The sequence below is a fragment of the Anas acuta genome, chromosome 3 (assembly GCF_963932015.1).
Source record: "Anas acuta chromosome 3, bAnaAcu1.1, whole genome shotgun sequence".
In the NCBI taxonomy this organism is placed as follows: domain Eukaryota; kingdom Metazoa; phylum Chordata; class Aves; order Anseriformes; family Anatidae; genus Anas; species Anas acuta.
Genome location: NC_088981.1, coordinates 86,508,781 through 86,534,060, shown reverse-complemented (window position 1 = coordinate 86,534,060; position 25,280 = coordinate 86,508,781). Strand labels below are relative to the sequence as shown.

The following is a 25,280-nucleotide window of genomic DNA, read 5'->3' as shown; positions in this document are numbered from 1 at the left end:
ACAAAACAAAACTAAACAAAAAAAAAAAGTACAAACTGATGCTAGTAAATGGAGAGGGAAAAAGTTTCTCTTTATCCAACACTGCTTTGGCAAAGTAAAAAAAAAAAAAAAAAATTGTTTTGTTTTGTTTGACATTTGAACATTAAGACATTACATCCTTGGAATTCTTGTTATTACTCATTGAAGGTATGAGATATAACACTATGTTTCTTGGATTCAAGCTCCTAGCATAAGACTGGTGGAGAGGTTTTGTACATTTGAACTTCAGGCCTCATTATACTATCCATTGCATTTGTATTTGTCCAACTTAGCTTAATTTCCATAAAGTCATCTGTATCTTGGTAAGAATCAGCATCTGTATTCATTAGAAGTTAACTGCTGAAAGCAGACATGCACTTTTAATTGCTGTTATTTGTCATGGGTGATAACTTTTGTCAGCTTTAGCTTCTGTTTCAACTTGACATCCGAAGCATTCTTTCTCACCCTTAGACCTTCAGTTTACTTCTGAATAATTTCAATTTCTTCTTATTTACACTTCCACCAGTCTGCTCAGTATGAAGTGCTGAGAAATTAATCACAGATTGTTAACTACTGGAAAGCAGTAGTGCTGCAGGTCTGAGGCTGAAGTGGGGCAGAACTTGACCAGAAATGTAGGAAGGGAAATAAGGGAGTTGGACAGGGAGGCAAAGAGATGTTCTGTTACCTGAAAATTATAGTAAGATTGTCAATCAAAACAGACAGAACTGTGAGTACAGAAGAGAAAAACAAGAGTTTGTTGGCATTTATCAGTTAAAACATAATCTAAAGTCTAGTCATTTGGTCCACCACAGTGTTTGTTCCCCATGCAGTGAAGCTACAGTGACCTCTAGTGTCTCTAAACACCTATTCTTTCATAAATCAACGATAAATAAGATAACATTTAAAGAAATAAAAGTTACAGTCTTTTACCATCACAGGGAAGTGAGAGGCTCATCCATGTATTGACAGGAGGAATGAGTGGTAAGATTCTGCAAGTAACCTTTCAGAAAGAAAAGAGAAAAAAAAATAGAGAAAAATCACTTCCATTTTTTCCAGAGGCTTCAGTAGTAATTAATCTCCACTAAAAGATGCTTCAAAGCTCCAGTGTTATCTATATGAATGTATCCCACAGCTTGCAACCTGTAAGAATAGAGGTCCAAAGAGATACTGTTTGCAGGGAAGATTGTAATAGAAAGTTAATAAGTACATAAACGAAATGGAATAAACTATCAGTCACATGAGGTACAAGAAGTGATGGACAGAGACATGTCTGAAGGAATACAGAGATAACTGGAAATAGCTGTGGCTCTCTGCAATCCTTGTCATTTAAGTGTGATTCAGGAACCTGTATAATTTGAGAAAGCATTTACACATCAATTTTCCCAATTCTTCCTAATGGTCCTTGCCTTTTGGACCAGCATTCAAGTTAGGGAGTACTTACAGAGATATGTAAATGTCCAAGGGCATTAACAGGTTTACTTTAATTTAAGGGATTTCCTTTAGATATCTTGTAAAAGGAGAGGAGAAAAGGGAAAATAATATATATATATACACACATATATGTATCTATAACAGGCTAAGCCCTACAAAAAGTGAAGGATTTTTATTAGGGCACTGGACAGCACTAATCCAGCCATCATTAAAACCAAGTAAAGTGCCATAAAGGATTATGTGGCCATTGATGCATGTGCAGAATGCCCAAAGATACTTGAAAAGGCATAAGATTATCTCCATTCTGTATCTCTAATACTGTTCCCACCACTATTGCAACAGAGAATCAAGAGCCAAGAACTACATAACCCATAAGTGAAGGGACTTTCACTGCGGGAAAAAGCCTGGCTGGGATGCACCTAAAATGCTCTGATTCAGTTATTTCTACATGATACATTATTTATCTCATTATTTATCTTATTTATCTATAAAGAAGAGCCCCAAGGGCAACAGCTTTTTTCTCCCAGGCTCCACTGGGAACTCTCCTGGCTCTCACTTCTCCCAGTGATTCTCCACTGCTGCAAGTCCTACAATTTATGCCTGCGCTGAATAGGACCCAGTGGCTTTAGGAACATTTCCCACCAGTCTCAAAATAGGAACAGGGATCCAAGAGCGAACAACTGTTATAACCAACGTCTTTGGAGAAACTCTCAAGATTCAAAACAGTTTCCAAACCAGGCTTTCTTCAGAGGCTGCGTTTCTCTTCATGATGCAGCATTCTCTGCATGGACCCTCGGCATGCCATTACATTGCCATTGCTACAAAGCAGATTTATTTTTTTTAAGTGTGAGGTCTGCATTTAAAATTAATATTTTCATTCTCAGTGTTGCACTTCTGCAAATGTCTCTAGTACAGATGAAGTGTCTACTGTTCCTTTCACCATTGCTTTGATTTGGAGAACTAAAGATATTCAGGTTAAGTAGCCATTGTGTGCGGTTCAGTTTTTATAAATGAAATAACCTTGTGTACAAAACATTTAAAGGCAGCCATTGCTTACATTAGAACAAATTAATTAACATGTGCTTTTTTTCATTTTTCTATTTTACTTTTCAGTTTGCAGCTGCTGAGACTATAAAAAAAAAAATATGGTCCATGCTGATCTTTTTTATGTCTAGATTATTAATTTTCCTTTCATTTTAATTGATGCAAGGGGAAGAGAGCTGTCCAGAAAGTTTTTCCTTTTAACATTTGTCAAAAAAATATATAATTTGATTTCATTTTCAATATCAAATATAATTTGATCCATAAGAAGAGTAAAAAAAAGCACAGGGGACACATGCATAGAAATAATACCTATAATAAGAAGTCCATTTTGAGTCGGTTTCTCATGCTGGATAGTATGACAATGCAATAATGTGGCTAATAAATATTTTCCAGCTTATACTTTCATTAAGTAGTACAATGCAAATGATTCCTGAGCTGAAATATAATTCAGCCTTGAAATGTAATTTTTATTGAAAATTAAATTTTAGAAATCTCTTCTCTTTCAAACAATAGGTTCTGTAGGAATTTTGTACTGAGCATGCAACAGCATATAGCACTGCAGGTGTGGGTAACAATTTTCAGTGTAAGTAGATGACATTTCCAGCACCATCATGTGTTTATTTCAACAATTGCTTACTTTGGGCAAGGGAAGAAGGGGTTTGCATTCAGAAATTATAGAGAAGTTATTCTTTCAAGTGATTCACCATGCCATATAGAAATATATTTATCTAGTAATCTTCCTATTTATGCACTTATTTTTTAGCATTCTTGAAACTTATTTGTAGCTTCCTAGCATGTGCTTTTGCCTGCTACAGATTGCATCCTTTCTGCTCTCATTGATGTTTGTATCCAGAATGAAATGCTATGCTATGCTATGCTATGCATGGACAAAGATATTTGATTATCTCAACATTTCACAGCCACAGAAGTTTATAATTACATTCAATTTCATATAATTACATATTAACACTGTATTTTCAGAGTGGAGTTGGTTAAACATCTAAGAACCACACAGTACATTTTACCATCAGTTAATCAGCAGTAGAATTCATTTCAGTTGAAAACATATCTTATGGGTGTGCTGAAGTGCAAGGAATTTGAGGGTACTAGAGAGAGTTTTAACTTCAAGTACAGTTATAATTTGCGAGTAGACAGTCTTTGCTCTAGGTGTCTTAAAAGCATCCCCCCAAAGCCTATGCCAGTGCAGTAGGACTGTGAGACCATTAACAGCATACCCTGAGCAGCTACTGCTTTGCTCACTTCATCTCTCCCCTTGCAAGAACAGGACTGTTGATGAAGATGTCCATGCCCTTGTACAGGTGATTGAACTTAACCTTGTAGATAACGCAAGGTCTCCAAAGCAGGTATAAGACTTCATTTATATTTTTCCTTTGTGCATTCTGCTTCAGAAAGCAACAGACAAGAGCAAGGCTAAATAATGGAAAAGCATAAGCATATAGTTAGGGTGACCTCGGCATGTTCATCATGCGTGTTTGAGCATGGACAAAGGTAATTTGAGCACTGAGAAACTGTACATGTCCCACATTTGGCTGATGTGGGAGGGAAAGTTATAAGCACAGAAGGGAAAAAACAGCTTACTCTTGGCCGTTTATAAGGCCACAGGGCCACCTTTGGTCCAGCAGTCACAGCCATGACCTTGGTTGGGCTGTGGTGGCTGTCCTAAAGTGCCTTTAGGTGCCAGTAGCACCTGCAGGTAACAAGCTCCCAGCTTAACCTCCAGCAATGACTTAGTGAGCACACAGGGAAACATTATACTTCCATTCATCTGTCATCGCACTTTTTCATGGATGTTTTGTTAATTTTGGTTCTGTCCTGTCCAAGTAAGTGCTTAACAAGGAATTCTGAACATGAGTGATCACTAACAATGCATATGAAATGTTGGAAGTGCCACATCTTGAAAAAGCATGAGTGTCCTAACCGTATTCTTGCCTGATTTATAAATAAATAAATAAATAAATAAATAAATATAAATAAAATACATGGCATGCAGTAATAATAGAGTACATTTTGCTGTTGTTTATCTGAAGAGATTGTCAGAAATGCACTGAGCTGGGCTGACTAACAAGGAAATAAGCTTATTTAAAATGCAAGGAATAAAAAATATATACTAGAGATTAATCCATAATAATTGGGTTAAATTTGTTTGATTTTTTTTGTTTGTTGTTAAATTTAATTTCCTGTACAAGGTTATTCTGTACTGTAAGGTAGACCATTACTGATAATGCCTACATCAAAAAACAATTACTTCAAATCAGTTTCATTCCCAAATGATATATATTCAATGTAAATAGAAGTGTATAAGAAACAGATTTATGCTATTAAGAATTTTTAGAAAATATTTTCAGTTATCTTATGAAATGAAAGAAATGGAGTGGAGGAACTATGAAATAAAGCCCTTTTCTCTTCTTCACAGTCAAAAGTTGAGTTTCAAAGAGCGGGTCCGGATGGCCAGCCCACGGGGTCAGAGCATAAAGAACAGGCAGTCTTCAGTGGGAGACCGCCGGTCCCCCAGCGCCGACATCGCCACAGAGGGCAGCCCCACCAAAGTGCAGAAGAGCTGGAGCTTCAACGACCGAACCCGCTTCAGGCCCTCACTGCGGCTGAAGAGCTCGCAGCCCAAACCTGTGGTGGATGGTAGGAGTTTGTCATGCCCCCTTTTTCCACTGTGTGTTCTTCCCAACCTGCTCACATGCCTGTGCTGTGAACAAGACACATATCGGTAAAGCAGGAAGAATCTTTATTTTAGGGCAGTTACCAAAACCTATTTTCAGAAAGATATGTGCTAGTAGGTGCTTTAAGTTTTACTCCTTACCTTTGGGGGATTGTGTCAGGTATGGGGAGGTAAGTGGCTTTAGCAAACAAAATGAGTGTTAACTGCTTTTATGTATTGCCCTCTGAAGGGTATTTTTGATGTGGGAAGGAACATAGCCTTCCCTGAACGCTGCCTCACCAGGGAAATGGATGCTGCCCCTCTCTGCTCTCCCACCTAGAGAGGTCCTCTCTGGCATCAAAACAGCCACCTCTGAGTCAAAGATCTTCATCTACAGAAACTTACCAAAATGAGGGCAGTGATACCCCTAACCAGGGAGCACTGAAGCTGGTGACAGCAGCCCTCTAACAGGCTGTAGCCAAGGGTGTCAGATGAGCTCACATTTTGTAGAAATGGGTCCTGCACTGAAAGATGTCTTCGCAAAGCTCTGGGTGCTACCACTCTCCCAGCAGATCTGAGTTTCTACATTGACGTTTTTCCCAGCTTACAAATGTTTTGTTCTTTCCTGTGGGAACCCCAGGCAGAAAATACAAGAAAACTGACGGGCTATGACAGGAGGCAGTGGTGCTGACTGTACGGGAAAGGTACAATGTAAATCAGCTGATCAAAGAGATGTAAATGTAAACTCTTTGTACAATGGCAATCCCACATGTTATGCCTAACAACTGTGGTAGAACTATTCAGATGGGAGTGTAATTTCACTGCCCACTTCCCTTTTGGAGCACATGTTATCACAGACACGTAGGTTGCAAAATGTCCACTGAACTGAAATGCTCCATCCCTCAGCTGAGAATGTCCTGCACAACACATCTCTTCAGGAAAAGCCTGGGTAAATAAACATTTCCTGGAGGGCAAACAAGACAAACTTACGGTGTTTGCTAAGGTCATCACTCCAGGCAAGCCCTTCCCCATGGAGAGCTCTCAGATGCACAAATCCTGAATTTGGCTGACTTACAATGATCTACTGCGGTGTACCAGGCACCACTCGATGTCCAGGCTGCATTCCAGGTTGCTTGCCACCCCCTGCTACTTTCTGGGGCATGGGCCCTGGCTCCTGTCCCACAGAAGCCGCCTCACCTGGGGTGTGTGATGTGATGCCTGCCTGGGTCTGACTCTGATGTGGAGCAGGGATGAGGCCACTTGCTCAGAAATGGGAAGTGAGAAATGCTCTAAGTACCAGAGTGAGGTTCAAGATACCCTTTCTAAATGTAGGCTTCCTACGTAATCAGCAGTATAGTGCAAGTATCTCCCAAAATACAAGCCAGAAGTGATTTCATAGGTTAAACCCCCATAACTTGCACTACGCCTGGAAGTGAACTAAGAAGAGAACAATCTGTTGAGCACCCTTCCAGGGTATCAGCGGCTCACTCCTGTTCCAGTCCCTCAGCCTGCACCTCACTCAAGTATCCATTTACTTTTTCATCAGCCCATTTGTCACAGAAACACTTCCTAAGTGTCGTCCTGTGGTTTGCCCTGTACATGCTGTCGTTTATAGCAGTGATCTGCATGAAAGTTCACCTCTCTTATTGCCTCTGATAGAAAAGGTGGCATAAATGGCAACTTGGATACTTCTGTAGATAAATGATAATAACAATAACAGAGACCTCACTGCCCTGCGTAAACCCTTATAGATCTTTCCACTCCTCAGGGTGAGCCCAAGCTGTTTCCTTGTTAGCAGTTTCCAGCTACTTAGTCCACCCTTATGAACTAGGGCCAACAGATATGACCAATTTCTCATCCGTGGCAGAAGGAACAGTCTCCATTGTCTCCAGCTTTTAGGCAAATGCCAAGTTTCCACTCTGGGACCCGGTCCAGATACTTCTAGGAGTGCTATCATCAGACTGATGTCCATTTTGCTCATTGCTGACAAGCAGCTCCCTGCTACATTACCCAGTCCAATGAAGGAAAAGACAAGCACTACCAACCATGATGAATTTTTTTTTATTTTTTTTTCCATTTGTGTTACCTTTTTCATAGTCTGGTCCACTTTGACAGCTCAATGGAAAGGATCTGGAGACTACATAATTAGTTTAGAACATCTTGCATATTTTCACTGGATGAAAACATGATATTTGCAGCATTTTAGTAATATCTCTCAGTTGTCAGATCCTCCAGTTTCCTTCTGGAGGTATTCTTTGGCCAAAGGATCAATTATTTTGGTGTGCTGAGCTTCCAGCCAAACTAGAAGCCACCCATTTCTACATGGAAGTCTACATGGAAGTCTGGAAGGCTTAATACCCTTAAGCAGCTATTTTTTCTGGTGTTTATTTTCTCTTTACACCATGTTTAAGGGGAAAAGATGTGACATTTGTCCCTTTTGACAGAGGCAATATGGTATAGGTTAACCAGTGCAGGGTCAAAAGATTATATCAGCATTCTAATGGAAAAACAGCCTTTCACTATGAACTTCACCTTTCCAAAGAGAAGACATTCAGATATTTGGAACAGGATCCCCAAGGAGCCTGGTCACAGCACCAGACTCTCAACAGCACTCAACAACACTCTCAGACGTATAGCTTAATTTTTAGGTAGTTCTGTGTGGAACCAGGAGCTGGACTCAGTCATCCTTTGGGGTCCCTTCCAATTCAGATCATTCGATGATTCTATGATTTGCTTGACTTTTCTTTAGCTGTATGGACTTCAGAGTTGCAAATGATCTTCAGTCAGTGCACATAGAGGAGGAGCTACCTCTTTATGAAGGTGAAGCATACTAAACGCCACAAAAATAAAACAAAAGAGCAAATGCATGAGTAGAAGGTTCAGAAAGAAAGTGAAATTGTGAACGTGTGAGAGTGATCTATGGCAGATAGTTAACGGAGAGATTTTGCAGGATTGACTGAGTTCACCCTCATAAAGGACATGGTTGGAATCTGGGCCAAATCAATCAGAAGGAGACTGCTAGAAAAACTAAACATGACCAGCTAGGAACTGTCATGTAAAGAAAGGTTTCTAATTCAGACAGGAGCTTACAGAGGTAGCTAATAGGCTCACATGAGTGAAAATGTACTAGCCTTCCACTTAGGCTACACATCAACAAAAGCTTACAAACACCCCCCTGCTACATATTAAAACCCCTGAAGGAGGGTTTCTTGTCAGAAAGCAGAACACTTCAGCTGGCCACAGGTACCTCCCGAAAAGATTTTGGCATAGCAGTCTTAGAGCAGCATGACCAAAACTGTTGCACAAATGCTTTTATTTATGGGTAGCGACAGTCCTCTGAAACTGCCTATAAACCATTTATTGCTCTTGCCAAAGTGGGCCTGGCAACTGCAGCAATTATTTCAGCTACATATGTGCATTTGCAAATTGAATCCAAACCTGAGAGAGCTTTGATGGCTGGAGAGAGCTTTGGTGGCATGGCTGCAGACACTCTGGAGCATTTAACAACAGTGCAAGGGAGCTAAATTGAAAATTAAGACTTATGTAATCTGATTTTAAAAATATGCCCAGTCTCCAGTGAAATGTGCCTTGCAGCTGCCAGAACTCTTGTTGAAGATGAGACCTGCAAAAATTAATTAAGGTGCCAGGATGCTGTATTTCCAGACCCTGTTATCAGTTTAGAAGGGACTTATCGCTACTAAGCAGATCTCATGGAAGTCTTCACCATTCAACCTCCAAAGGCTTCAGGAATGGTAAATAGTCAAGTTTTACAAATTGTGAACTGAAAAGGATCTGAGACACATCTGAGAATATTTTACCAAATGGTGAAGGGTTAAGAAATTGTGTTGCTTATAGGGTCATGCCAAAAGAAGTCTTCCCAAAAGAAGGTGCTTGAATCACTGGTGGCTGTTCAGCTTGTGCACGGGCATTGGATGAAGGTTCTGGCTGAGCCCTAAGCTGCACAAGCTGGGACACACTCCTGTCCCCATGTCCTCCTCACACAGTTTGTGTCCCTGCCCACCCGAAACAGGGACCCTACACCCAAGCTGCCCGTGGGGAACAAATGGCCTCAGGCACATGAGCGGTGGCCGGTCACTGCTGCCGGGAACACCCACTGTGTCAAGCAATTAAATAATTGGGCTTTTTTCTGCTTGCTTCTTTTTGTGAGGAACAGCACCTGCTGAAATACTGCTCCAGTCTTGCATGGCCACAGCTTTAGTAATGAGTTGATGTTATGTTGGGCATGCAGTCCTCAGGCAGGGACAGAAATGCCCTGCTGCGCTTGAACACGACTGCCCCATGCTTCTAAGCCTCTGCATGAGTTATTGTGCATTTGCTGTAACCTAGAGATGTTGTGTGGCTTTTTGAATAAAACATCAAAAGCATTCAGCACTGGAGATATTACAAACATATTTCATTTGATTAATTAAAAAGAACTCTCTAAGGAAATATTTGATTTCTGCAGCATCCCTGAACGTTATAAGCTCACATGACCTCTAGCTTTTCATTCCCTACAGAGTACTTGCTCAAAATCCTCAGGGTAGAGTATATTACAAGAGCCACGGAAAGAATGCAACTGCGCATTTCAGCCCCCGTGTCCTCAGTTACTACCATGTAATTTATGTATTGCAAAAATGACAGGTTTTCCTTTCAGTAGCACAAACATCTTGACCTCATAGATGGTTCACTTGAAGTGGCAAAGGTCCTTAGTTTAGTTGCTTTTGGATCTTGTTTAGCTTAAATTTGCTGATTCAAAATGAAGCTGTGTGATGTCAAAACAAAGCTGCTCAATTTGTACAACCCAATGCAATGGGACTAAATGACATTTTATTAGCAATCTATCAATTTGTGCTGGACAATAGATTTATTTTTCTTGTGATGGTTTAACTCGATGATAGAGCTCTCATTTATTACAATTGTAACTAGTAACGAACTAGGAAGATCTTAAAAAATAATCTCACATTCTTATCTGAGCTCTGAGTCATTTTTTTTGTGTGTGTGAATAAGTATGGTCCATCAGTTTTGAAAAGTTATTTTACTTTATTCCAACTAAAGTTCTGTCCATATGAGTCTATAATTTAGACTCCCTCTTTATCATATAAGTAACATCATAACTAACCTGCCATACACCTTCGCTAACTGAACTGAGTGCTTAAGTGTGGTCAGGATTAGCAAGTGGTGATTAGCCAGCTCAGTTCAGGGAGGGAAAGCAGCAGATCACCATGCAGAAGTATTATTTGCATGCATTTCAGGTAACTTCATCTGTAGCAAAGAGTAAATAAATGAGTTGAGAGGATACTCATAAAACTTTCCAACCACTGTGTAACCTTCTTCCACCAAACCTGAAATATTTGAGGAATGTTTTTATTGTTATAATGTGTTATTGTAGAAATCTTTCACGGCTTTTTAAAATGCAGGAATCTCTCATGGCTAGCAAAATCTAAAGCTGGCATCCTCATCTCTCCCTTTCCTTACGTCTACCATCTCCTGCAAACAGCAGGACCAGGATGTAGGACCTATGTTAGGTCCTCTGGACTACTGAAGAGTGTATCAACTGACATGCAACATGGATATGCAAAGAGACAGCCAACTAGGCATGACATTTATCTCATTAGTTCACAGTTCTATATCTTATCATATATACTTGCAACTTCTTTTACAGATATAACTTATTGTGTGTAGTGTACACAGAATAACAGAGCTGTGTGTCTATAAGTACACTAAAATTGTGTGTATATGTAAGAAAAATTGCTTTAGAATAACCTAACATTTTTCTTGCTCCTGTCATGTGGCCATCTAAACTTGCTGGCTAGCATGTTACTATTTATAATAAGATCAGCAATTTTAACTGCAGAATTATTTTGCATATAATTAATTGTTTTTAGAAAGTCTCCTGGTTTTTCATATCATTGCTCAAAATGAAAAGGACTCCTTTTTAATTAAGTTGTGGGAGCTGTTCCATGAAATTTTGCCAGTGCAGAAAATTTTTGAGAAGTGAAATAATAACTAAAGATAGTTGAGAGTTAGCAGGGAGCATTAGAATTTTAGATATTTGGAACTTGTATGCATTATTTTATGTTATTATCAGTTATCATATGATAACTGATATAAATTAGGCTTCTGACCTTAAAAATTGCACTTACAAATAAGGGAGACTATATAACTATACAAAGAATATGTAAAAAAAAGAAAAAAGAAGAAAAAAAAAAAAGCCTCTCTGCCAATCCTATCTACTGTTTTTGCTAAATCTGAGCTTTTTCAGAAATGTTCATGCATCTACAAAGTTTGCTGGGGATATCCTTTATACTGTTCTGCTTGTAAAGCAGAATTCAGAATTCTATTGAATTTCAGTTCTGATGTCCTTTTCTGCTCCCCATCCAGAAATCTTTGCCACTTTAAGGAGAAAAGAAAGGAGAAAGGTATGGACTAAGCATATGGCACTACTGCACTCCACATAGATACCATGTAGGGTATCAGGTTCTGCACAAAGGAGAGGGAGTTCTTAAGAGCTGGTGGAGTGAGGCTCTGCCTCTTCTTCAAGGAGGTATCAGTTTCAAATGTCTTCAAATTAATAAGCTTTATTCTTTCTTAATTTTGCCACTTAAATACTTCTGCATACTTTGAGGGGTTTTTGTGTTATTTTCTAGACAAGTATTAAACAGTGAAAGTGAAGAGCACATCACGGAAGTTTACTTGTCCTGCCTCCTTCCTTCTTTTATGATTAGAAGAAAGTTTGCCCTTTTTTTTTTTTTTTTTCCCAGGGATCAAGGAAATAAATGCATGATTCACTCCCTTGGGCCTCCTTTTCTGGCCTTTGCTCTGGAAAGCATGTAAACATGTGCTGCTGCCTTTCCCTGTTTGGGGGAGCTTTGGGCATTCTTATCATTAAGTGTGTGATTAAGTTCCATCCCAATTAGTGTTGCTTTTTTCAGTTTCCTACACAGCTTAGCAAGCAATCATGGTAAAATAATTTATGTGAAGTCTTTACTGAAAGAGAGTCAGCTTGTTGATGTTTCAAAGCAAGGGAAATTTTGAAAGAGCATCACTTCTAGGAGTAGTGGAGGAAACTTGTATTCATGCTTCAAAAAACAGGAAAATACTGAGAGCTGGTGCAGAGATGAAAAGTTTCATGAAATACTTAAAGTTACTAAGCTGAGTTGCATTTTATTTTAATAAAGGGACATTGTGTGAACTGTATGAACATAAAACATGAAAAGGTTTGTACTTAGGATAATTTTTTGAGGGAAAATAGTAATTGAGATTTTGCAATACATTCTGTGCATTATGACATTTGTGGAAGTACTATAAAACATATACAGGATAACTCAATTTTTTTTAGAGAATATGGGCTGAAAACTTATTTCTCCACAGCAAATGCTGAGGGTAAAGATAGGTACTTCCCAGGCAGTGTGAAAGTGAGTGAAATGCACTGACTTTGTGAGCATCCTAGGCTTGAGCAAGGTGCTTCAACCAGCTGACCTCTAGAGCTTCCTTCCAAACTCAATGGCTAAGAATTGTTTGGACTTCAATTCCTGTGTTGAATTCAGGATTTCAAATGGCAGTTATAACTTATAGCTTGCTGTAACTCAGCACCTCTACAAATTAGGCCGCCATCTATCTTTCACCTTGAATCATGCATTAAAATGAAAATTATTCAGAAATCTCTTTCAAATAAGTGTTTTTTTCCCCAAGTTGAAACAAGGCTGTGATGTAACATGAATAATCGAGGGTCATCTGTGAACTGCCAGCTTTGGGCACCTATTTAGGTTTTGTCTTGTCTAAAAGGTGACTACTTAAACTCAGCAGAATGGTGTAGATTACCCATACAAAGAGCTTGAGCTTCCTCTTTCAGAGGAAGACTGAAGTACTTCTGTAGGCTTCCAAAAACTAATCAAAGGGTCTATGTTGGGATCAACGTACCACTGACTATCATAGAATCTTTCAGGTTGGAAAAGACATCTAAGATCATCTAGTCCGACCTTTAACCTAGTACTAAAGTCCATCACTAAACCATGCTACTAAGTTCTAAATCTACACATTTCTTGAAGACCTCCAAGGAAGATGACTCAAATGGCACTACGTTGGGTGTGCTTCCATAGGGCTATTCATGGTGCCTACACATGCACTTACTAATGCTTCATTTTTGTTGCTAGCATATGACAGTTCCCAGAAAACAAGTTAAAGAGTATAAAATCTTTTCTATTCTGTTCAACAGACACATAATTGCTTGAATGTCACTGACATCTAAAGCATGGAGCAATGAAGGTGATCAGAGCAGTGTCACAGTTTTCCCGATGTCAAAGCATGTTATTAAACAGAAAACACTTTTTAAAAGGGACACATGATGCTTACAGAAATAATAAATCATGCTTTGTGTGTAACTTTTGCACCGAGCCATGTGAAATGGAGCTACAAACATTTTTTTTTTTTGCTGGTGACATATAATGTTACAGAACAGTGTAATTCAGAGCAGTGTAATTTTTAGCCTATTCATGTAGGGTGATCATAACTAACTGGAGTTTGCAAGACGAATGCATAAATACTGTGATAAACTGGGAAATATCAAGATGATTTTAATGACTTGTGCATGCCTCTTTCTATTTGTTGGTAATTGCTTATTTGCTATGTGATTAAATTAAGGACTGCTCTTAAGGAAGAAGGAGGAAGAAATTAAAAAGTGGCAAAGACAAGACATTAGCACAAAGTAAATAACGTCAAACTGTGAGATAATGGTGGCTGGCCAATGAGTTGTGAAATAAACACCAATTTAAACATTTATATTTTACAGATTGAAACTTATGATCAAAACACATCCTAAATTGTAAAGATGCTGGTATTAGAAAAGGGGAATTGTTTCTGGATTCTCCAACCAGCTGACAACCTTTCTTGCAGGGTTATGTTTAAATTCTGTATATTAGGAGGCTCTCAGGCCATTGTCAAGACCAGATTCACAAGCTGCTCAAGCAACAGATTTGGAAGGTCTGTTTAGAAGAGGCTCCTAGAGAGAAAGATGGACCACTGCTGACCCTATAGTGGCTTGGCAAAGCCTGAGTTCATGCAGAGCAAGTGCTGCCCAGGGTTGCCTCTGGAGCCTACCTGGACCATCCATGGACACCTCGATGGAGAGCAGGAGACACGGCCAAGGAGTATAGGGATGGAAAAGGGAGCAGACACATGCAGGGCTAGGTGTGACCTAGCACTGAAAGGTCTACCTGCCCATTTAATGCTGGGTAGGAACCTCTCTGAGGATAGGCAGCAGAACAGAGTGGGGTTTGTCAGAGGCCACAGCTTGACCCCGTCTGGGAACTGGCAGTGCTTTTAACAGCTGGAGCCACCACAGAGGCCAAACTGGCCCCAACACAGCCCTGACCTCAGGGATGAACTTGAGAGGGACAGAAGCGATAGAAGTACATCTCACCTCATAACTATGTTGTACACAACATGAGCTTCCACTGGAAAAATTCATCAGAATGTGAACTTTGATTTCAGTGGCTTTTTAAGCTGGATTTTTATTTTCCAAATTCTTACTATGTATTTCCCAAAGTTTTTCCCAAGTCTGCTTAGTATTATACAGAAACATGAATGTTTCCCATATGAATCAAACAAGTTTTATAGCTTTTCGCAAGTTTTATTGACATGTGGTACTGAACGCCTGCTATAATGAGGGAAATTCATGTCAGTGGGAATATTAGAAAGAAAAAAATAAGGTGATTTATTAGGAGCAGTATCTCTTCTTAAAGCTGGCTTAAATTTATAAGAATTTTCCAGCGTCTGTCTAAAGATTTTGCTGATTTTGTATACACATGAGAGCAACATGAAACACTATAATTGCACCACACTGTTCTCAAAACAGTTCTGCAAAGATATGCTGCATTAAGGAGGCCCTTTTATTAATGACACTGTACTTGGCAAAGGACCCAGGAACCGTATCAGTGAGATAATCATTAGAAACATGTTTATTTTAAACTTTCAAGCCGGAGTCTCCTTTTCCACTGGGGTTACATAGCTGTAGCTCTTCTGACCTAAGCAAAATTATTCCTAATTTACACCAGCATAACTGAGTAGGTTCAAACCATAGAGAGCCACTGAAAATACCAGTAGCATAGAACAACTTTATTTTTCATATGGCATTTAGAAATGAGCAGGGATATTTCAGCTCTGGGAGAAGTAACTGGAGAGGCTAATCAGACTTAACACCTGGAAAGTTAGTGCCATATACCCAGCAACTTTGGAGATGGGATTTTAAGTAGTGTGTATACTTAAAAAACTAATTGCATAATTTATTTTAGTTAATTACATGTTTTGGACAGGGATATAAAAATTAGGCATGACAGGTGGAGAGACATATACATTTTATCTGTAGGATAAACAGAGTCAGTAGGAAAGCTTTTGAAACAGTGCCAGTAAACATCATCGTAGGCTTGACTTGCAACAATAGCAAGGAAGGGAAAATTCCAGTTTTGTATGCAAATCTCATTTTTACAATTAAGGTTCCATTTGATTGTTCAGTATGTGTAATTGAGGACATTATTAACTCGTCTGTAAACCATCTCTTTATATTGTGTTAAGTTGATGTGTTAACGATAAAATTTTGTGCTCTTTGCAGCAACAGTAGCTGTTCCTCATGGATGTACCAGTTCAGCAACAGTCAAAAAAGAAAAGATATTCTAGAGGGTAATGAACTAGCCAAAGTTCTGGTTTGCCACAGATACATGGCCTTAGACAAGCCACTTACTGAGTATATCTCACTTTCTTTCTGTTCAAAACTACACACTGACCCTTGAAAGCTCTAAGTTTTGTCAAGGGTAGTTTTAGTTCATGAGTCATGGAAAGCATAAAAGTGATCTTTGTTGTCTTTTCCTGTCAGAACAGTGCCAACCATGAGGCTACAGCAACATAAGATTAAGGTCTTATAAGGAATTAAAAAATGACACAACTTTATTTTCCAGTTCCTGTCCAAAACTGGCCTTTAAACTAATGAGCTTTAAATTTTAAGGGCTCTTTAAACATTTTAGGTCATGACTTGTAAAGTCATACCTCATCAAAATAAATTATTATGGCCAAAAATTAAATCTGTGAAGACAATACAGTAATACCAGTTCCTGAATGTGCAGCCTAGTACAATGCTGTTTATTATAAGATAGTATTCCTAGTAGATTTAAAAGGTGACATGCATCCTTCCATGATTTCTTTGTGTACTGAGATAAACTGGGCCCTTCTGAGATTTCCAGTTTATTCACAAATGGTAATCCTGCAAAGGCGATATTAGGAAAGTATAGAGGATCCATTTTTTTTATTGAGCTCATTCTACTTGAGCTCTTATTGCAAAGACTCCAATGTCTACATGGCTGTGAAGTTTAAGGAGGCAATTGATCCACGTTGCTGTCATTCTCTATTCATTTCTGGCAAAAAGGTGCTTCATTTATCTTTACCTGGAAGGAAATGTTGGATCATTCTACAGACTCCTTAGTCTTCTGGACTTTTTCTTTGTTTTAAAAGTCAGGTTCATTGATGGTGGTAAAAAATATAACAATTTAATATAACTGTAGTGGCTTTTGCCTCTGCCATTTACATCTGCTAGCTCACTGCTTTTCCTTAAGACAGTGAATGTGATGAAAAACAGTGAGATGTCAGGATGAGACATACCGGAACTACACTATTCATTTGTATGAAAAATAACAGGGCTTTCTTACCCTCTAACTTTTACCATTTTCAGTGGGGACTACCCAGTCATTTTATGACACAAGCCTCAGCACAAACAAGTGCATCATACAGCTCATAAACTGATGAATCTCTCTTACTTGATTTGTAGTCCCTATTTTTCTAGAATCACTGTGCAGGCAGCTAGAAAACACTAAGGAAGGCATTTTTAAATGCTTGCTGTTTAATCCACTCTTGTATTTTGCAGCTGACACCAGCCTTGGAACAGATGATGTTTATGATGATAAAGGGTGCCAGTGTGATGTATCAGTAGAAGATCTCACCCCTGCTCTTAAAACTGTCATCAGAGCAATCAGGTGTGTAAAAAATACTGAGTGAATAAATATTCGAGATTCCTGTAATTAAGATACTAATTAAGTGCATGTCAATAAAATGGCAATTAGTTGAATTTATTATTATATTATTACATGGCTGTATTTGTCACATAACTAATGCTAATATGGTTTACTTATTCTTCCTTTTCATCTGTTTGTGTTTTGTTTTTGTTTTTGTTTTTTAAACTGGAAATATTTCATCCATTCCATTAGCAACTTTTCAATTTCTAAAAATATCACATGATTTGACTCCGAAAAGAAAGAGAATAATGAATGTTGGTTTCCAGTATATTTCCTGTAATCCAAAATATTGTATAGAATTTTGATGCAGTCTTACTGAGTGTATATCTCCTTGCTTTGAAAAGTCACTTCCTTCAAAAGTTTGCATTTTTATTGCATTTCCATATTCCTGAAACTGTCGTCTGACTTTTACTGCAACTTTCTTCTGGTAACAGCAGGATAATTACATTCACTCAATTGTGCAAAACCTTGCCTGCCACTATCCATTGAACTAAATATAACCCCGATGATTTAAGACTAATAGTTTCCTTCTTTTCCAAGAAAGTAGCAAACTGCATTGAAACTTATAAAATTACCAGTATTGAAAGCTTAAATTTAGCATTCACTCTCCTGAGGCTGCCAAGGCTCTTAATCTTACTGAATATTTTGCAGCACAAGTCCTGACAGGCAAAATTCCCACCATAGGAGTAAGTCGAGAAGCAAACAGAGCTCGGTCATCCCCTCTGTGCCAACAGCAAGCCTGATGCTCACGCTGGGGGATGACTATATCACAGTTGCATTAGTGCCCCGGCATGCCTCTTCAGCAGGCAGGCAGCAGCCACAGGGGATTGCTGCAAAAATCTATTGAAAGGTGACATTTTCCTAAAGGGGCATTCTTCGCCTTACTTCTCCCAGTGCTATGGGAAGAATGAACTCGAGCTCTTTATCAATTAATTTCATACAGTGATAAGCTACAGGCTACCTGTATTTCTTTCTCCTTTTTCCACTGATTGCCACTGTAGACAGATAACTGGCAAGGCAGTTTCTAATTCTCTCCTACAAGCCAAGGCAGCTTGACAGATCACTTGCAGATGTCTGTTCCTACCGTCTTTCCAACCTGCCTGGAAATGACCTCCCAAGACGTGTCAGATACCAGGCCAATGCCCACAGCCACTGCAACGGGCTACTTAAATGTCACCACTGTGAACAACCTTTTGTCAGCAGCATTGCAACAGCTGACAGAAATCCTTATGCACTGTGGACATCCAGCTACAAGGCAGACCTGTTCCTTTGAATGAAAAATGCTCAAATTAGGAACAATCAGCATAATCTGTTGGCTCTGGTTGCCAAAGATTCTTGTCTGTAATGCTGCATTTTAAATAGACTGGTTGACTCCGGGCTCCAAATGCGCTTTGCCACTGTATCAGCAAGCGGTGCCAATGGCCATCTCATCCTTAACACTGTCCAAATTCCTTGATGTTTTAATACTGACTAAATTAAGGGAGCTTATTCTTAAAGGCACCACTGGACTGATTGTTCAATGCACCACCTGTGTCTTTTCGCAGAATCACAGAATGGCTGAGGTTCAAAGAGACCTCTGGTTCACCTGGTCCAACCCCCTGCTCAAGGGGCACCTGGAACAAGTTTTTGGCTTTTTTTTTTTTTTTTTTTCTAATTATCAGCTCTAATGGAAAGGCACTGAATTTAAATGTCATCATTGGCAAACCTCCTCCATGGTGTCCTCCACAGAAAAGTTATAAGAAGAGCAAAGATGCAGAAGTCTGAATGTTTCAGACATGCACTATTCAACTGATAAAAGTAGACTTTTTAGATTACCTCCAACTTTTTCTCTGTGTGCTTTGCTTACCAAAGAACAACTCATTTCATCACTGATGTTGAGAATACAAATTTTGCATCTCCACTTGCTATCTATCAATTAGTCATGAATCTCTCCCATTTCCCCCTGCAAATGTTAGTGTTTCACTAGATTGTAAACAGTACATATATCTTTCTTCAGAAGCACACCTTTGTTTGAGATCTGTGAAGCATAATATACAATTATCTTCAGACTTCTGTTAAATGCTATACCTTAGTCTCCCAAATTCAAGAGACTGGAAATTCAGTTTGTCAGATAGGTGATACTCCTCTTTCTTATTACTCAAAGTGCCTTGTTACCTGACTACACTGGGATCTATGCAAACATCTGAAGAAGGATCTGAGACACTGCATAGTAATTGTAGAGTTTCAAGATGATAACATCTGTCCATATGGAAACTTGGTCCTTCATTTTGAAGTTTGTTTTTAGCAACGGCTTAGAATTGCAAAGGAAATGGGGGAGGGTGGAGGCTGCTTTTCCTTTCGTGCTGCTATACAGGAGCAGATGAAGACAGAAGGTACTTGAATAGCTTCAGTAGAAATGATGCAAAAAAAAACAAATGTAAGCACACACAGTTGAATCTGTTCCAGCTTCACCACCTTGAAAAATCAGGACTCCCAAGCAGTCCTCCTGAAGGCTGGCTGTGCAGACATGCCCAGTAATGTTTCAAAGCCTCCAGCTGAGTCTTCTCCAGCCCAGTTTTTATGCTGCCCCCTCCATCTTGTTTACTCTAAACTCTATGTCAGGACAGACCAGCTGAAGCAGTAGGGAAAGTAAGGGAAAAACTGCAGTTCTTGCTAGCGGTATTTTTGTAGCACTGATCAGCTGGCCCCAGTCTTGCTGTGAACAAAAAAAAAAAAAAAAACATTAATATCCTGCAGTCTGAGCTCCTGGAGACTTGGCTGTGCCCATTAGTTCGCAATTATTTAGTTCACAAGTATAGAAGAGAGACTAATAGGACAAGGATACCTTGTTTCAATATATTATAACATCTCTGATCATTTTTTCATGGCAAGACGCACTAAACTCTGTAATACTCTCCACAACGGAAATGATGGTATTATTGTATTATTTATTTATGAAATACAAAACCAAAGTTGAGAAGCATAAATAAATATGCAATAGGGAATAGCTGCAATGGCAAGAGGAACCTGCTGACCTAGGAGGTCTTTTCTCTCTTTAACACTAGTGATTGCATAGATATATTTTCATTTGTCTTTAATAGAAGATGATAGTAATAATAAATTTAGCTAAATATAACAAGACATGAGGATTCTTGAGGTGATAAGCTGTACAGTTGAATAATCATACATATTTAATAGCCAAAGAAGGAAAATATAATTTACTATTTTTGCTGAGTCTTAGAAATGTTTCTGCAACCCCTGTAGAAAATACTTTTAGCAGCCATTACGATCTTGTTCCATGGTGTTGATTCAGAATCCTCTTTTAAATCCCAATGCTTTGTATATTTTCTGCTCAGATGGTTTTCAGAGTTTATGCAAGTGCCTTTAGCTACTATAGCACCATGCCTGGGAGCAAAGAATGTCTTTGGCTCCTAGGTGATGGGTTAGTACAGGTCAAGACTCCAGAGAGGAGACAGTATTGGCCCGTCTGCCCTACACATAGTGGAATTAATTCTCCATCACTGTTGTCTCCTCTATATTGGATCCTCATTTCTTCTGCACAATGTAGTTTAGGATTATTTGGCAAGCTAAGGGTAGAGAAATGGAAGAACCAGCACAACTAAATCTGTTTTCCTGTTGTGTAGTGAGTGAGCAAACAAGCTGTGGGTACCTCTTCTAGCTGTGGGCAGAACAACCTACCCAGATTTAATCTTTAAGTCAGGAACTAAGTATGAGTTTGCCTGAAATCCCAGTGCAACGATGCTCCATTTCTTCCTGAGATAGTGACAAGACTGACAAGATACGTGTTCAAAAAAATAATGTGGGTATGACAGGGCTGCATGGAGGGTTAGAGATGTTCTGACTCAGTGCCAGTCTCAGTGCACTAATGATAAGCGTAATACCTTTTAATACTCTAACGGGCAACATGAATGGAAAATAAAATACAACAAGTGCAAAGAGAGGTATGAAACTTACACATTCAGAAAACACTGTAATTCTATATCAGTGCCGGTGCTTCATTTGACAGCAGTTAAATGAAATGGATACCACTTTTGGCTGCTAGGGGTCAGCTCAGACAAAAGTTGGTATCAGGCCTTTCACTTTCTAACAATTAAAAGGGCATGTAAAGATACTGGACCTGTGTTTTAGGTGTTAACTGGTGAGGAACCATTTTGACATACCGGTCTAATTCAACACATAATATTTTTTTTCTGTTCTCCTCTGGATGCATCATGGAAAAAGGCTGCTACTCATGGCTAATCCTCACCATAAAATTGGCACAATACTGACTTAGGCAGGCTTATACAACAGTGTATCTTCTACCACATTATATCTGAGTTATAAGAACAGCACATGCCACCATAGCATGCAGCAATTTAAAAATAGAATTAAAGTAGAATTAAAAAATAGAATTAAATAATAGAATTAAAAAAAAAAAAAAAAAATCATGAGAAGTACACGGTTTTGCTCTTCTGGGTTAATTCTTACTTTAAGATACTTATTTCAGTCAGCGCTAGCAGTTAAGTAGAGCCAGCAGCGACTCGTCTATTTTCTGATGAGTCTGGTTTGCCCCCGTGTGGTGTAACCAGAAAAGACATGTCAAGCTCTATCTTGGTTGCTTTCTCTATTCCTGCCGTTCGTGTTAAAGGCTAGGGGACATGAATAATTTGTGCTCATTTTCCCTTTTTTGCACAGGTAGGTTACCCACACGTGTCTGCCTAACTGAGCCTTTTGTTTTTATCGTACACCAGAACAAGTCACTTTGTATTCTAGAAGCAAAAATGAAGGAGGCTCAAAAGCTTTTTATTCACAATTCAACTACTATTTTTGCATATGCTCGATATAGTTGTAATATTTTTTCCAAACGGGTGTTGAAACCTATAAATCTCAATTACATTATTTCTAGATACTGAAAGACAACTGAGCTTCTAAAATTGAGAGTAAATAACTATGGAGAATAACTACAAAGCAGCTGCCAGGATCCATCACTGAAAGAGTTCACGTTTTACGTTTCTTAATTAACTTACGGGCTTTTATAATGCCAGCTTTTTATAACACTTTTATTTTTCACAATTTATGTAAGATTATGTGTATTTGAAGCAAAAAGAAGTAAGCAATGAGAGTCCGTTCCAAACACTGCTGAAGTTAATTTAGATGGCATCATGTGAGCTAATACCCAAAACAGAAATGGTATAGTTCTGCCTCATTGGGCTGCTTTCAGTTTGACTTCTGAACATTATGAAGAAACTGCCATGATAACCAAAAAGCTGTTACAGAGCTGCAAAGCAGTGATGAAGATTTTTGTGCACACTGACTAAGAAGCTTCTATGGCTGTTAATAAAATTAGTCTTCTGCTTCTTCTCTTGTAAAGTCACCCATTAGTGATATATTCAGTTGTCTTCACTTACCCTATTAATTCTCTGGCTCTGCTTTTCTAATAGAGTTTCATATTTTCACTTATATTAAGAGAATGAAGTAAAAAATTGTGATGACCTAAACAGAGAGAATAATAACAAAAGAACAATACTTTCTTGCATGTCAACTACATCATTTATTCTTCATAAGCTGAATAAAGAACGAGATTGCAGGAGATTGTCTGTGCAGCCACACTATTATGAACAGAACATCCTGGCATCATTTGACAGCTAAAAGGAAACAAAATCCATATCCCAGCTTCAGAGACCTTCAGATTACAAAAGACACCAAAAGCTATTAGTCTGTAGAACTGTCTCACAATGGAAAAGAGGAAAGTGCGTCATCATCCAACATATTTAAAACTTCATGGAGATCAGCCCTGAACTGTCAAGCTGATGGACTGCTCTTAACAGGCCTTTTCCATTTTAATTTCTATCATCAGAATCATAATTCAAGCTCTATACTAGTGACAAGCAATCTCATTTTTAATTGGAAGTTACCAGAATGGGAAATATCAACAACCTGAGCACTGTGGGAATAAATAGATATTATTTGAAAAAACATTTGTGTATAATACAGAAATCAGTAGAGGTTCGCTATGCACTATTAATCTGACTCTATGTATCATGTCTGTCCTAACTATACAAAGTATGGTTTTCCTGACATTCCACTAAACTATTACTATGGGACAGTGTTTTGGATTTGTTATCATTCATTCTCTTACAGCTACTAAATACGCAGCATAATAATCACTGCCATCTGCTCACTGTCATTTGCTTTCCAAATTTGTCTCTTCTATTATTTCAGATTTGCAATTTAATATCAAGCTTTTCATTCTAAGAAGAGCTACTCAGTGGGCATCACTTTTCCACAAAATTAGCATAGAAAACTTATGTAAAGGTTACATTCCAAAAAAAAAAAAAATAGGCCATCCATCAATGTTGGATACTTACTGTTATCCCATACATAATATCTTTTGCAGTACAATTCAATGTACAATTCAAAAAAAAAAAAACAAAGCTAGCATAAAAAAGCAGAATAGGTGTATACTGATCAACTAATCACACTCTGCACTCTTTAAAATCATGCTATGTGGTCTCTGTTACATAATAATTCAAAGGGATAGGTACCACGTGTAAGTAATTATAAAATTTGTACTTATAAAAAGGATTTTTTGAAAGAATTCACTTGCCTGAGCTGTATTGAAACTATCTTCAATGTAAAAAGAGACTATCTGACAATATTTTGACAGTGGAATATATTGCATTGTTTTGCAACTGCTTTGAAGATTAATCTGCAAAATGCTTTTTCACCAGAATTATGAAATTTCACGTTGCAAAGAGAAAGTTTAAGGAAACACTTCGTCCATATGATGTCAAAGATGTCATTGAACAGTATTCAGCAGGCCATTTAGACATGTTATGCAGGATCAAGAGTCTACAGTCACGGTATGGAAACATTAAATTATCTTCTGCATAAGCATCTTGTTATGCCATTCACTGTACAATGAGTATTAGCAACGTTTAACATTTTTGTGTTACATTTGGGCACAAAGTGTCATCCATGCTTAAGCCCAGCTGTGTTCAGAACACAGCTGAGCCAGAAATTAAATTGTGTGTGAAAACAAACAAAACACCATGTATCTCATTTGTCCCCAGAAGATGGAAGCCTGAATGATCAAAAAAGTTATCCTTTATCTGGAAAGTTTATTCATAAAGAGAGAACTTAAGTCAGGAGGCTGCCAAAAGGATGAAGTCATCATTGTTAACTGCCTTTCTCCCACCCTACCCTTTCTTTTCACATGAAAGAAATCGGGAACTACACGTAACGTACCGGGTCAGGGAGCGTATTTTTATGTTCTCAGTTCCCAGCACTAATAAAATAACCATTGCATCATGTGTATTGCTGGCAGCATCGGGGCTTAGACTCCTGCTTAAGACTCAATGCTGATGCTCTGAAGGGAGACCTGAGGGTGGTCTCTGGTATGTCTGTTCCTCTCCAACACCAGGCTGCTGGGGAAGGCACCCGCTCTCTTGCCTCCCTGCAAGTCCAGCCCTGGCTCTTCCAGTTGAAGGTTAAGTTCTGGCCTGAAGAAAAGCTGTCTGTGATCTAATGTGTAAATGCTCAAAAGTCTCTCGTGTTTTTCCTAAATTTTCCTGAAGGACTGTGACTTTAATGCTTAATGTACGGATTGAGCAAACACTTCCATATTATCACCATTTTGGGGGATCACAGTAGCTTTTAATTTCTCTTACAGTGTTGACCAAATTCTTGGGAAAGGACAGATCACAGCAGATAAAAGAAGCAGAGAAAAGAATACAGCAGAGAATGAGACAACTGATGACCTCAGCATGTTAGGGCGTGTAGTCAAGGTGGAAAAACAGGTAGAGTCTTCACCATCTTCTGTGACTGTGCTTTTGTCTTGCTCTGTTGCTTTGTCTATTTTATTGCCAGTTTCAAATGACGAACAGTTAAAATATTTTTTTCTGATAGCTGTTTCATTTACACGTTGACATAAAAGATACATGAATCATATTACTTCAACTGTGTTCCATGTACAGAAAAAATAAGAAAAGAAAAATTGCAAGGTACTGGTTCTTTTTATCAGCTTGCTTATGAAAAATCTATAGCTACCAGTCTTTTGGCATTATTTTTCATGAGTCAAT

General features: G+C 38.6%; 1 protein-coding gene across 1 annotated transcript in view; it reads left to right on the top strand.

Moving 5' to 3' along the window:
• Nucleotides 1-25,280, top strand: part of KCNQ5 (potassium voltage-gated channel subfamily Q member 5) — a 289,773-nt gene that overhangs the window by 258,718 nt on the left and 5,775 nt on the right. Inside the window, exons 10-13 of the mRNA XM_068678169.1 lie at nt 4,928-5,148; nt 17,073-17,181; nt 23,931-24,062; nt 24,872-24,998. Coding sequence (XP_068534270.1) covers nt 4,928-5,148; nt 17,073-17,181; nt 23,931-24,062; nt 24,872-24,998 — 589 coding nt within the window. The remainder of the gene's footprint in view (nt 1-4,927; nt 5,149-17,072; nt 17,182-23,930; nt 24,063-24,871; nt 24,999-25,280) is intronic.